The sequence below is a fragment of the Carcharhinus amblyrhynchos genome, chromosome 17 (genome assembly GCF_965287045.1).
Source record: "Carcharhinus amblyrhynchos chromosome 17, sCarAmb.v2.hapA, whole genome shotgun sequence".
Lineage (NCBI taxonomy): Eukaryota > Metazoa > Chordata > Chondrichthyes > Carcharhiniformes > Carcharhinidae > Carcharhinus > Carcharhinus amblyrhynchos.
The window spans coordinates 45,455,136-45,469,752 of record NC_137340.1 but is presented as its reverse complement, the minus strand read 5'-3'; the positions used below and the strand labels follow the sequence as shown (position 1 = coordinate 45,469,752).

Genomic DNA, 14,617 nt, shown 5'->3' with positions numbered 1-14,617 from the left:
TGTTCTTCTGGTAGTGTGGTGACCAGAATTGTACACAATATTCTAAATGAGACCTAATTAAGATGATAATGGAAGAGAATTCGCCAATGATGAATGCAGAGACATATATGAAAATATGAAAACCATGGTCATGAAGACTGTAGCTGAAGGCCCTTTCAGGAATGGACGTCGTGAAAGGAATCGCGCGGTGATCGGTGAACGGCTGCATAACATTTTAGTTGATTAACCAGATTGCAAGTTGACAAATGTCCTGCATAGGCAATTCATGCAAGGAATTCACTCCAGATGGTGAGAGAATGTAGTGCCTATCAATAAGTCTGTGGGCAAAATCCCAAGTTACCTGCTGCTCTAGAAGGTACTAGAAATAGTGCCAATTTTCATGCATATTGGAAGGCTTTACATAATGCAAGACAAAGTTTGGTCACGATTGAGGTTTTCAAGAAAATCCAAAGAGCACTGAGACATCATGCAAGACCATCTGAGACAGAGTTTAATTCAAGAAATTTGGTACATCATGTAAAAAATAGAATTGAAAGGCCCTGGCAAGGTCTTGACAGCAGTTCGCAAACAAACTTTTAAAATTAATCAAATTTGATTGCAAAATCTCAGACTGAGCAACTGTTTGAAGTAAACAAGGTATTGCTGAAAAAAAAGTCAAAACTTATTGTCTTGAACGTATCAGGACATTTCACAAGATTACCAGTATAAGGGGAAAACATCACTTCATACTGTATGAGAAGAACATGCTGATTGGTAGAGGTGTTGCCATGGAAAACGCACCCGTTATTGGTGACTGGCAGATAACTGCCAAGCGCTAGTTGAAATTTAAACTAAGTAATTTGACCTTGATTGATCAAGATTTGCCCTGAGAAATGAATCGGTAAAAGGCTGTCACTTATTAAAGGGAGAGATACAGAAGTGTCCAGAGGGGCAATTTTTTCATACAGAGAATGGTGAGTGTCTGGAACAAGCTGCCAGAGTAGTAGCAGAGGTGAGTACAATTTTGTCCTTTAGATAGTTACATGGGTAAGTTGGGTGTAGAGGGATGCGGGCAAAACGCGGGCAATTGGGATTAGATTAGGGGTTTAAAAAAAAAGGGTGACAAGTTGGGCCGAAGGGCCTGTTTCCATGCTGTAATCCTCTATGACTCTAATTTATATCTCAAATGAAACATGATTGTCCTCTCACCTGACTTGCTCGATCCATCAAGGAACTCTCATGTTTGCAAAACACCTCCAGCTTCTTTTTATTTGGGAACAACATAGGCAATTTAAATCTTATGTTGAGATAAACTGGTGCATTTTCCATGGCAACACGTCTACCAATCAGCATGCTCTTCTCATACAGTATGAAGTGTTGTTTTCCCCTTATACTGGTAATCTTGTGAAGTGTCCTGATAAGTTCAAGATGATAAGCTTTGACACATCTTTTTTTTCAGCAATACCTTTTTTACTTCAAGCAGTTGCTCAGTCTGAGATTTTGCAATCAAATTTGATTAATTTTAAAGAATTAACTTTAACAGCCTGGGGAAGGGCTCACCTGTTCACTGGGGAAGGGCTGAGCTGTTCAAGAGGTGGAGATGCCGGCGTTGGACTGGGGTAAACACAGTAAGAAGTCTGACAACAGGTGAATGAAGAGGTTTGCCTCTTCGTTCACCTGACAAAGAGGCAAACCTCGCAAGCTTGTGAGTTTACTGTCAAATAAATCGCTTGGACTTAAACCTGGTGTTGTCAGACTTCTTACTCTGTTCAAGAGGGACAGGTTACACCTGAACTGGAGGGGAACTAACATCCTAACAGGAGATTTGCTCGAGCCATTTGGGAGGGTTTAAACTAGTTTGGCAGGGAGTGGGATCCAAAGTGGGAGGGAGACAGAACAGAAGTTTGAGGGCAGCACAGAAGTTAAAGAGAGCACATTAAGCAGCAAAGGCACAGTCAGTAATCCTAGTACCAGACAGATCAGGCAAAAACAAGACAGAAAGCAAGGGAAGTCTAGATTAAACTGTATTTATTTAAATGCAAGAAGCCTGACGGGCAAGGCAGATGAACTCAGGACATGGATGTGTACGTAGGACTGGGATATTATAGCAATTACTGAAACATGGCTAAAAGAGGGACAGGACTGGCAGCTCAGTGTTCCAGGATACAGATGCTATAGGAAAGATAGAACAGGGGGTAAGAGAGGAGGGGGAGTTGTAGTTTTGATTAGGGAAAACATCACAGCTGTGCTGAGAGGAGATATATCCGAGGGTGCGGCCACTGGGTCTGTGTGGGTAGAATTGAGAAATAAGAAGGGAGAAATCATTTTTATAGGGTTGTACTAAAGGCCCCCAAATAGTCAGAAATTGAGGAGCAAATACATAAGGAGATTAGAGATAGCTCTAAGGAAAATAGGGTGGTAATAGTCAGAGATTTTAACTTTCCCGACATTGACTGGGACAGCCATTGTATTAGATGATTGGATGGAGAGAAATTTGTTTAGAGTATTCAGGAGAAATTTCTCACTCAGTATGTGGATGCCTGACTAGAGAGGGGGCAAAACTTGACCTCCTCTTGGGAAATAAGGAAGGACAGGTGGCAGAAGTGTTAGTGAGAGATCACTTTGGGACCAGTGACCATAATTCTATTAGTTTTAAGATAACTATGGAGAATGATAGGTCTGGACCACAAGTTAAAGTTCTAAATTGGGGCAAGGCCAATATCAGGCAGAAACTTTCAAAAGTTAATTGGGGGAGGCTGTGGAAAGGCAAAGGGCCGTCTGGTAAGGGCAGGCTTTTAAAAGTATGTTAACCAGGGTTCAGGGTAAACACATTTCTCTTAGAGTGAAGGGCAAGGCTGACAGAAGTAGGGAACCTTGGATGACTTGGGATATTGAAGCCCTGGTCAAGAAGAAGAAAGAGGCACATTACATGCATAGGCAGCTGGGATCAAGTGAATCCCTTGAAGAGCATAGGGGTGTAGGAGTAGAGTTAAGAGAGAAATCAGGAAGGCAAAATGGGGACATGAGATTGTTGTGGCAGATGAAACAAAGGAGAATCCAAAGAGCTTCTACAAATACATAAAGGGCAAAAGAGTAACAGAGGAAAGGGTAGGGTCTCTTAAGGATCAACAAGGTGATCTGTGTGCAGATCGACAAGAGATGGGTGAGATCCTAAATGAATATTTTTCATCATTATTTACTATTGAGAAAAGCATGGATGTTAGGGAACTTGGGGAAATAAATGGTGATGTCTTGAGGACTGTACATATTACAGAATAGGAGGTGCTAAAAGTCTTAAAATGCATTAAGGTAGATAAATCCCCGGGACTTGATGAAGTGTATCCCAGGACATTGTGGGAAGCAGGTCCCCAAGCCGAGATGTTTGAATCATCGAAAGTCAGGGTGAGGTGCCTGAAGATTGGAGAGTGGCAAATGTTGTGTCTTTAATTAAAAAGGCTGCAGGGAAAAGTCTGGAAACTACAGGCCAGTGAGCCTTATATCTATGGTGGGTAAGTTGTTGGAAGGTATTTTGAGAGACAGGATCTATAGGCATTTAGAGATGCAAGGACTGATTAGGGACAGTCAGCATGGCTTTGTGAGTGGAAAACCATGTCTCACAAATTTGATTGAATTTTTTGAAGGGGTAATCAAGAAGGTAGATCAGGGCAGTGCAGTTGATGTTGTCTACATGGACTTTAGCAAGGCCTTTGACGAGGTACTGCATGGTAGGTTGTTGCATAAAGTTAAATCTCATGGGATCTAGGGTGAGGTATCTAAATGGATACAAAACTGACTTCTTGACAGAAGCCAGAGTGTGATTTTAGAGGGTTGTTTTTCAAACTGGAGGCCTGTGACAGTGGTGTGCCTCAGGGATCAGTGCTGGGTCCATTATTATTTGTCATTTACATTAATGGTTTGGATGAAAATATAGGAGGCATGGTTACTAAGTTTGCAGATGACACCAAGATTGGTGGCATAGTGGACAGTGAAAAATGTTATCTCTGACTGCAACGGGATCAATTGGGCCAGTGGGCTGACAAATGGCAGATGGAGTTTAATTTAGACAAATGTGAGGTGATGCATTTTGGTAGATTGAACCAGGCAGGACTTACTTAGTTAATGGTAGGGCACTGGGGAGAGTTATAGGACAAAGTGATCTAAGGTACATGTGCATAGCTCCTTGAAAGTGGAATCACAGGTGGACAAAGTGATAAAAAAGGCATTCGGGATGCCTGGTTTCATTGGTCAGAACATTGAATACAGGAGTTGGGAAGTCTTGTTGAAGTCGTACAAGACGTTGGTAAGGCCACACTTGGAATACTGTGTGCAGTCCTGGTCACCCTATCATAGAAAGGATATTATTAAACTAGAAAGAGTGCAGAAAAGATTTACTAGGATGCTACCGGGACTTGATGGATTGAGTTATAAGGAGAGGTTGGGTAGACTGGGACTTTCTTTTCTGGAGTGTTGGAGCGTAAGAGGCAAGTCGGTTCGAAAGGCCTGTTTCCATGCTGTAAACCTCTATGACTCTATAAAGGTAGATCTTCTGCATGGAATCTTTGGTCCCACCAACATTAGGAAGCATGGCAGGCAGGGTAATGTAATTTGGTACCAGGCCAAAAAATTAGTTGAGATAACGCATAGAAATTCTGTTATTGGGGCTTTAAAGGTGAGTTAAGAGAAAGGGGTTCAAACTTTCTGATGAACAATGTTGGGAAGTTCTTTTGCATGCATTACCATGTCATGCTTGTTCATTAAAAGGCCATCTTTCTGGAATTAAGTTCCACCACCCATGAGAAATTAGAATGTTAATTTTTATGATTGTATACAAGTGGCATGAATCTGGCAAGGTAAACTTCTTCCATGGTTATGGTCTTATGATGATTAAGGCTGAGTTTGGGGAGCATCTATAAATACCAGCCTTGAGACCAGGTGGTGATAGTGCAAGTTGCATGGAGGATGACAAAGAAAGAGAGGAAAGGTTAGCAGGCAAGGGTGGAGCAGTGCCTGGGTAAAGACGGAAGGGATAGTCCTTTACCTATGGTGCCAGAACCTTCGACCTCATGAGATAACATTAGGGATGGTGACCCCCTGCCTGGCCCCTCTTTGAGAACAGGTGAGTTTCTTGCATATTCAATGAGCTGACCAGTGCAAGATTGCACTGAGCACCAGCCATCCTGACGCACTCCCCAGAGGGAATTACTCTCAGTTCTGTGCCTGCCACTGAACATAGATATCAGAACAGAAGATTTTGCTTTTTGGCTCCATTACAAGCTCAAAGATTCATCGTTCAAGTACTCTTACTACCAACTTTGATTCTGTACGATAAGCATAAGCTACCCTATAAATGTAATTAACCACTACTTGTTTGAATTGCATTCACTTCAATGATGTTTATTTGGTTTTTCATCAGGTTTTAAAATTTATTTTGTATTTATCAATTTAATCTCCAACCTATACGTTATACAACATTAATTGTTACACTTTTAAAAAATGTTTGAATCATAGATTCAGATATTCACAACAGGTTGTGATTGTTAACTAGAATTATATTGACTATAATTGTAAAACAAAAATGTTCTGAAGTTGCGGAACTCTGGGTAACTTGCAATTTAGCCAGTTCACTCACTGGAGTAGGATTGATTCAGTAAAAACAAATTAATGTGGATTTTGAAATCTAATATTGATAGAAAAATATTTATGGAATGGAATATTCTAATGGGAAAATAAAGAAAAAATCTTCAAGCTTTGAAAAGAGATTACTTATTGTTGTGCACTACAGTGTCTATAAAGTGAACATAAAGTATATTTAACTCCTGTGGCATTAATTATTAAATTATCAGTTTCGACTGAAAGACTGTGATTTTTAAAGACAATTCTTTAACCTTAATTGGACATGTTTTCGTTAGACCTCTAATGCATGTTTCTTTCAATGCCCATTCCTGCCTACGTCAATTTTTTGACTGTAGCTTCAGCATGATATACAGATGCGAGAGAATGAGATTGCCCGGGAGATGCGACGGAAGGAGAAGCTTCAGAAAGAACTGGGGCGTTTGAAGGGAGAACTGGACGACAGTCAAGCTGAGATCAAGTCATTGATGTTACAACAACAAAAAACTAAAGATGACTACCAGAAATTGGATCTGCAACTCAAGGAACAAAAGGTAACCAGAACACAATCTCCCAACAATATTGAAACCTTCAAACTAACTAATTAAAGATATAAAGGATAAGAATTGGGAATATTCATTTTGACAATGCTTTCAGCATAGGTGTAGTGTCTTCGTAGGTGGAGAGCCAACACTAGAGAGCAGAACAATAGGAAAATGCCCTCTCAGTGAAACCATCTGTAAAGGATTGTCTCACAACAGCAACTGTGGGCATTGGCTGTACTCTAAACACAGCTGGTGCAGAAGTTTCCAAATCGATAAGCTTATGAGTACAAAAATAATCCAGGTGATGTGTCCTGCCAGTGCCCACTAACAATGATTGTGATGAGTTGCATTTTCAGTGACTAAAACTTGCACTGTCATGGGAGATTGGTGACCAGTAATCCATACAGGCTTTGATGACATGCACTGGAACTGTGCCTTTTCCAACTTTGCAGTGATCCAAGAGGCCAACACATAGAGGCAAATACATAGCTTTTTGGTCACATTATGGCAGAGTTAACTTCTCTGTTTTCTCCCCCTCCCCCTTTTCCTTTCCCTCTCCTCTGACTCTCCTCTGCTGACTCTTGTCCAACGCTCCTCCTACTTCTCCCTTCTTTTGTCCCTTTTTAGATCTTTCCTCTCACTCTCCACCCTTGTAACTCTCCTCTCCACCTCATGACTTCTCTTTCTTCTATCCTTTCTACTCTGTCTCCTCCACTTTTTTGTCTTTACTTACCTACTTTTGCTTTCTGAGTATTCATAGCCTTTATAGCTATGATATTTCTCAATTTTCAATATTTTATTTAACTCTCCTTAATTTTTCAAAGGATGGCAATCAAGGCAAATTTTTCCCAACATCGTAGAATTAGATCGATTCTTTTCATAAAGGGATGGGCTTGTCAATCAATTGTAAGCAACTTCCATCCAAAAAATAGCATCTAATCTTTTGATGATTTCTGTGAATGTCGAGCTCCAGAAAGTTAAAGGATTTAATTTCTGTTTGAGATGCCAAGAATTGGCATTGAATACCCTCAGGGTAGATACAGTAGAATGAGTTTTGGAACATAATATATTTTACTTTGCCCGATCTTGAGGGGGGGAGGACAGACGGCTCTGATTTGGAGGGGTAGGGGTACAGGAGACCCTGAGACCTACGGGGTGGGGGAGAGGTTATTTTTTTGCTGTGATTATAGGTGCCCTTTAAAAATGGCACCCTGATCTCAGTGCAGTGGGCTTTGCTGGATTGTTTAGGCTCCACCTTTCAACATGCCGGTGTGAAACACACTCTTTTTTTTTGATAAATTGCCGTAAGGTCGGGCTAGAAAACCTGCCTGTTTCCTTGGAGGTACTATTTCCTCTCCCTTTACCTAACTAGGTAAGATAAAACCTGTCATACATCATGGAATCATACAGTACAGAGGGGACCTAAAATAACTCCTCTGGAGTCAGTGTCCCTCTGCCAGATTTCTGACTCTCCACTCTGTCCATGCCTCTCATAATCTTGTAGACTTCTATCAGGTCTCCCCTCAATCATTGCCATTTTTTGGTAAGATTTCACCCAATATACCACAACTTAACCTTAGAAAGATATTCTCCACTGCATTGCAATGGTATTCCCAATTCCTGCATAAGGCATGTAGGAGCACAATTTTGGAGAGCATTAGGGCACAGATTATGGAAAAAGGTCATCTGGCCATCAAATCTGTGTCAGGATTGGAATGGAATTTGGCAACGTAGGGAAGCTTTGTGCTGTACACTCTCACATAATAGGAGGAGAGGGCCCGATCTTTTCACGTGGCGTCTTCAATGGTCTGATCTGGGTTCAAACCTAGACATAAAAATCAAAAGGCTAGCAATCAACCTACTTCAACACCCAGCCCTCACTGGAGTCAATTATAAAAGAAGACTGACATTTATATAAAGCTCCTCATGGCCACCATGCCCCCAAGGATTTTGCAGCCAGTGAAGTATTTTTGAAGCGTAATCACTGTTGTAATGTAGGAAATGCAATTTAAAATCTGTTGTAAACAGAATGTAAATTCTGTCTAACTTAGAGATAATTACTATTTTGTTTCAATTGATTGCTTTTTTCTCCTCATTAATAGATTTTGAATGAAAGAACTTCCAAAGATTTGGAATTACTTCATCACAAAGTTATCAAGCTTCAGCAGGAGAATGAGCAACAAGCTGTAATCACAGAACAACTAACCAACGAAAACCAACAGAAGATGATGGATCTTAAAGTAGGTACTATTTCCTCTCCCTTTACCTAACTAGATAAGATAAAACCTGTCATACTTCATGGAATCATACAGTACAGAGGAGACCTAAAATAACTCCTCTGGAGTCAGTGTCCCTCTGCCAGATTACTTTATTTACAAACTCAATTCCACTCCTAAGCGTGTTTTGCATACATAGTCAGAATCTGGGATGTCAGCAGCCCTGACACTCCTCAAGATAGTAAGAAGGTCTCACAACACCAGGGTTAAAGTCTAACAGGTTTATTTGGTAGAAAAAGCCACTAGCTTTCGGAGCACTGCTCCTTCGTCAGGTGATGAAGGAGCAGCGCTCTGAAAGTTAGTCAATATTCACTGGAGCGACAAAAGTTGAGGGGAGACCTGATAGAAGTCTACAAGATTATGAGAGGCATGGACAGAGTGGAGAGTCAGAAGCTTTTTCCCAGGATGGAAGAGTCAATTACTAGGGGGCATAAGTTTAAGGTGTGAGGGGCAAGATTTAAAGGAGATGTATGAGGCAGATTTTTTTACACAGAGAGTGGTGGGTGCCTGGAACTTGTTGCTGGGGGACATAGTGGAAGCGGACGTGGTAGTGACTTTTAAGGGGCATCTTGACAAATACATGAATGAGATGGGAATAGAGGGATATGGCCCCCGGAAGCGTAGGGGGTTTTAGTTAAGTCAGGCAGCATGGTTGGTGCAGGCTTGGAGGGCTGAAAGGCCTGTTCCTGTGCTGTAATTTTCTTTGTTCTTTTTCCTTTGTTCAAAACGGAAAGGAAACTTAAAACATCAAAGTAAAATGTGATTAAAGGGGTCAATAATACATCCCAGTCCCAGCGGTGCCCAGCGAGCATGGAAGGCATCAACTGTGCCCTCGGAACCTCAATCAGGGAGCTCATAGGCCTCGCTGAGGTCATTACCAGGCCATTGTCTCATCATACCTCAGCTGGATGTCTGAAAGGCTCACTACAAATCTGAAATTTCATTCAGTAAAAATGCTGTCTGTCACCTCATTGCTCGTCGTATATCTCGCTCCATCATTACCACTGAGCCAGGTCAATGAGGATTGTTGAACAGCATGCTAGGAATACACCAGGCACATGTGAAAATGAGGTGCCAACCTGGCAATGCAATAACAGAACAGCAGAAGAAGCATGTGATAGATAGAGCTAAACAATCTGACAATATGGATCAAAGCTCTAGCCTTGCTGAATCCAGTCATGCATGGTAGTGGGTGTAAGTAATTAACTTCTATTAGTTAGGCCCAGGAGGTCCCAGTAGCATGTTCATCCTCAATGATGGCAGAGCACAGCACATGAGTGAAAAAGAAAAGGCTGAATCATTTGCAATCATCTTCAGCCAAGTGAATGGCTGACTCGCTTTGGTCTCTTCCTGAGGTGCCTACGATCACAAATGCCAAGCTTTAACAAATTTGATTCACTCCACATAACCTCAAGAAACAAATGAATGTATGGATACAGCTAAGGCTATGAGACCATAAAAAATTTGGCTGTAATGCTGGAGATTTGTGCTCGAGAATTAGCTAAACCTCTAGCCAAGTTGTCCCAGTACAGCTTCAACACTGGCATCTACCCAACAGTTGAAAAAATTTATAGGAAACTCCTGCTCTCTAAAGTTTTTGACCCTCGCAGTTGTAAAATTTAATTCTATAAACATGAGCTAATATCAGATGAAAAAAAATGAAAGCTACTGGACTCAACTGGCCTTCAGAGAAAGGATATTAGTCTTAAATGTCACATTTGTTTTATGCTGAAGCTTTCACCCTTAATGTCCTCAGAGCAGTCTGGGATGAGTAATCAATACTGACTGGACAGTACCTTCATGCACCACCAATTAATGTATGAGAAAAACAACAGATGTGATTAAATAATAAATTTCTTAATTTAAATTTTGGGAAGGGGTTTTGGGCCCTTACCACGAATTCAATAATCTTGTCACCAGTTGCATCTGTATGTTTGACCGGTATAGTCCCCTTGTCAGCTCTGGTTCATTACTTAGCCTGCCTTACCTAAGTCAGAAAAAAATGTTAATTGAAGCCCCTTTTCAGGAAAGTGAGCAGGTAGTCCAAACTGATTTTCCACTGCGTTTCTGAGCAGTGCTGTTTTTCAGACACGGTGTTAAGATGAGGCCCAGTCTCCCCTTGCAGGTGAATGTAAAAGCATATTATTTAAAAGAAGCGCAAGAGAGTTGTCTCACCAATACCTTGGCCAATATTTATCCTTCAACCAAAATCATTGAAACAAATTATCTGGTCATTATCACATTGCTGTTCGTGGGAGCTTTCTGTGTGCAATTAGGTGCTGTGTTTCCTGCATTACAACAGTGACTACACTTAAAAACATATGTAATGGGCTGTAAAGTGCTTTGGGGTGCACTGAAGTTGTGAAAAGTGCTGAAAATTGAAGTATTTTCTTTATTGTCTCAGACTGAACCAGCCTTTTCATAATTTCAGAATCCAAACTGGTGACTGAAATTATGGGTGGCACAGTAGCACAGTGGTTAGCACTGCTGCTTCACAGCTCCAGGGACATGGGTTCGATCCCCAGCTCAGGTCACTGTCTGTGTGGAGTTTGCACATTCTCCTTGTGTCTGTGTGGGTTTCCTCCGGGTGCTCCGGTTTCCTCAGACAGCCCAAAGATGTGTGGGTTAGGTTGATTGGCCATGCTAAAATTGCCCCTTAGTGTCCTGGGATGTGTAGGTTAGAGGGATGAGTAGGTAAACGTGTAGGGACATGGGGATAGGGCCTGGGTGGGATTGTGGTCGGTGCAGACTCGATGGGCCGAAGGGCTTGTTTCTGCACTGTAGGGTTCTATGATTCTATGATCTATGATTCAAACCAACCCCAAACTGAGCTTCCAATCCTAAATACTCTCCGTCACAAAGGCCTTCCACTCCCACTTCCATAATGAGGCCTGCTGTACCCTGTTGATATCCATCTGCTGCTGAAAGCCCCATCCGTGCATGTCTGTTATCTCGGTACTTGACTGAATTGTCGTCCACCATGTATCCTGGCTTTTTGGAGAAATGAAGGGAAATTATTGATTAGGAAGGAGTAAGATTCTATATTACCTCTTTTGCAAACTGCTAGTTCAAATAATTACACTGCTGTTATTTGATCTAGACCAAAGAAGATGATGTTTCTCAGTTACGCCATGATGTTGTCAAGCTGACCAAAGTGAGGGAGGTGTTGCAGCGTAGGTTACATCAGACTGAGGATCAGAAACTGGAGCTTGACCATCAGCGTGAGACCTTGAAGAACCTCACTGCTACAATGGAGAAAGGTAAGGGCTCTACTTGCCAACTATATTGTGTATTGCAACCTTGTGTTGAAGCTGCCTTAACCTTTACAATGGTACTCTCAACACGTAAATTCACTGCTCACTGTGTGCTTGGGTCAACACTGGGAGACTAGCACAGATTTGGTGGCCGCTTTGTGGAATACGGTGTTCATTCCAGGAGCATGACTTGATGACCTATCATTTTAAATCTACATCTTGCTCTCACGATGACCTCTCTGGCCTCAGTCTATTTCAGTGGTCCAGTGAAGCTTAATACATGCTCAAGTAGCAGCATCCCCATCTTTTGGTTAATCACACTGCAGCTTTCTAGACTCAACTTATAGCTTAAAAATTTCAGTCCCTAATCCCTGGTTCCAAGTTCCAAGTTCTTTCAGGACGGCATGGTAGCACAGTGATTAGCACTGTTGCCTCACAGCGCCAGGGACTTGGGTTTGATTTCTGGCTTAGGTCGCTGTTTGTGTGGAGTTTGCATATTCTCCCCCTATCAGTATAGGTTTCCTCCGATTTCCTTCCACAGTCCGAAATACATAATGGTTAGATGCATTGGCTGTGCTAAATTCTCCCTCGGTGTACCCGACATGAACTGGAGGGTGGCAATGAGGGGATTTTCACCAGATCTCCAAAGGTGGAAAGGCATGTGGCACACTCGCCTTTCTCAATCAGGGTGTAGGTTACAAAAGCAGAGATATCATGATGGAGTTGTATAACACTTTGGTGAGCCACAGCTGGAGTACCGTGTGCAGTTCTGGTCGCTACATTATTGGAAGGATGTGGATGCACTGGAGAGGATGCAGAGGAAATTTACCAAGGTGCTGCCTGGGATGGAACATTTAAGTTATAATGAGAGGTTGGATAGGTTTGGGTTGTTTTCTTTGGAGCAGCGAAGATTGAGAGGCGACTTGGTTGAGGTGTTCAAGATTATGAGGGGCATGGATCGGGTAGACAGGAAGTAGCTGTTCCCCTCAGTTGAAGGATCAGTTACAAGGAGACACAACTTAAAAGAGAGGGGTGGGAAGTTTAGTGGGGATGTGAGGAAAAACCTTTTTATTCAGAAGGTGGTGACAGTCTGGAATGCACTGCCTGGGAGGGTGGTGGAGGCGGGTTGCCTGGATGAACACTTGGCATGCCATAACATTCAAGGCTGTGGGCCAAGTGCTGACAAGTGGGATTAGGTGGGCAGGTCAGGGCCTTTCACGCATCGGTGCAGACTTGATGGGCCAAAGAACCTCTTCTGCCCTGTAGGATTCTGTGAACTTTGTTAATGTAAGTCTACTTGTGACACTAATAAATAAACTTTAAACTTTTTCCTTTTCTTTGTAAATTTCAGTCTTAATCTTATTTTCTGCCTATTCTTGCTTTTGGACAGAAGCTGTTTACATCTCCTCTGGAGAGATATTTTGTTTTTTTTCATGTGTTCCATTATCATCCCTTTGGCCCTTCATAACCCTATCATTTAATATCCCCCATCTTCCACTAACCCTTCCACTAACCCTGTCTTTTGCTCTTTTTCATCCTCTCCCATTTCACTTGCTTAAAAGCTATTACTTTTCTAACTTTTCCTAGTTCTGATGAAAGATCATTTACCTGAGGCATTGGGCTAAAGTTTACCAAAAAATGGTAGGGTGCGGAATTTTAGAAAAAAATTCCAAGTGCTGAATGAGTGAAGAACGCGTTTCAGACTCATATTTCTGGGCAAATTTGAAAATTTAATGTTATGGCGTTAGTGCAAACAGTGTGTCAGGATGCAATTCTCAGGGGTGGGGGGGGTGGTGCCTGACTGAACTAAAACCCTTCCAGGGACCATCTCACTCTATCCCCATCTGATTCATGCACCTATCAAGATGCCCCTTAAAAGTCACTATCGTATCTGCTTCCACTACCTGCTCTGGCAGCGAGTTCCAGGCACCCACCACCCTCTGTGTAAAAAAAACTTGCCTCGTACATCTCCTTTAAATCTTGTCCCTTGCACCTTGTCCCTTGCTCCCCCCTCTTGGAAATCAGGACCCACCCCATGGACATCAGGACGCCCTCAAAGGATATCACTATCGCCTTCCCGATTGTTGCCTCTGCAGAGCTTCCTTGCCTCTCCACCCCACTGCCAATTTTCCCCCGGTAGAGTTTCCTCTGCCTCCCCCCACCCTCACTGATTGCCCTACCCTCCATGCACGGCCAGTGCCCCTTCCCTCCCGCCCTGGCAGAGTTCCCCCTCTCCCACCCCTGCGGAGCTTCACCGTTGTCTCCCCCACCCTGTCATTATTGCACCCCATGCTGGCTCTGCCCCCTGGCACTGCCCTGGCATAGTTATGGTGCCTGCTGGGCATTGCCAGTGTGATCAGTGGATACTGCCAAGTTGACACTGCCCCATGGACCCTACCCCCTACCACCTGGGGGAGGGGGGGTGGGTGGTTTCAATGGCCTCCTCCAGTCTCCCAATGAGGCCATCATGTTTGGTTCTTATCGGTGGGGACCTTGGCCAGGATTCTCCCAAAAAAATTCCAGGTGTCAAATTTGTGGGAAAACTGGAGTAAATCATGCTGTTTTTTTCACTGGGAGGTCAGACAAGAATCTCCTACACTCAGTGTACTGCAGAGGCCACCAGCGTGAATATCGTTATAAACTAAAGGGCAGGGCCTGTTCTCACTGGAGAGGCTGAAATCAGCGTGCTGAGCAGGCTACTGCACACGTGCCAACCTGTCAGTGCTGAGATCGATGCATGCCCACAGGTCCACACTATCGGCCTCCCACTTGCTGACCAGCTCGATCACTGGTCAGCTCTGTGAACCCCACAATGCTGGCTCTCCACCCTCCATGGCCTGATCGCTGGCCCCCCCAACCTTTCCCGGGCTCAGCCTCAATCTCCCCCCCCACCCCACACTGATTACCCACCATCACCCTCTTAAATAAAAGTGGAGTCGCACGTGGACAGATT

The 14,617-nt window shown here is 42.9% G+C and overlaps 1 protein-coding gene across 1 annotated transcript in view; it reads left to right on the top strand.

Moving 5' to 3' along the window:
• cfap58 (cilia and flagella associated protein 58) overlaps window positions 1–14,617 on the top strand; it is a 208,674-nt gene that overhangs the window by 30,344 nt on the left and 163,713 nt on the right. Inside the window, exons 5-7 of the mRNA XM_080206048.1 lie at window positions 5,949–6,143; window positions 8,237–8,374; window positions 11,511–11,670. Of these exons, the coding sequence (XP_080062174.1) occupies window positions 5,949–6,143; window positions 8,237–8,374; window positions 11,511–11,670 (493 nt within the window). The remainder of the gene's footprint in view (window positions 1–5,948; window positions 6,144–8,236; window positions 8,375–11,510; window positions 11,671–14,617) is intronic.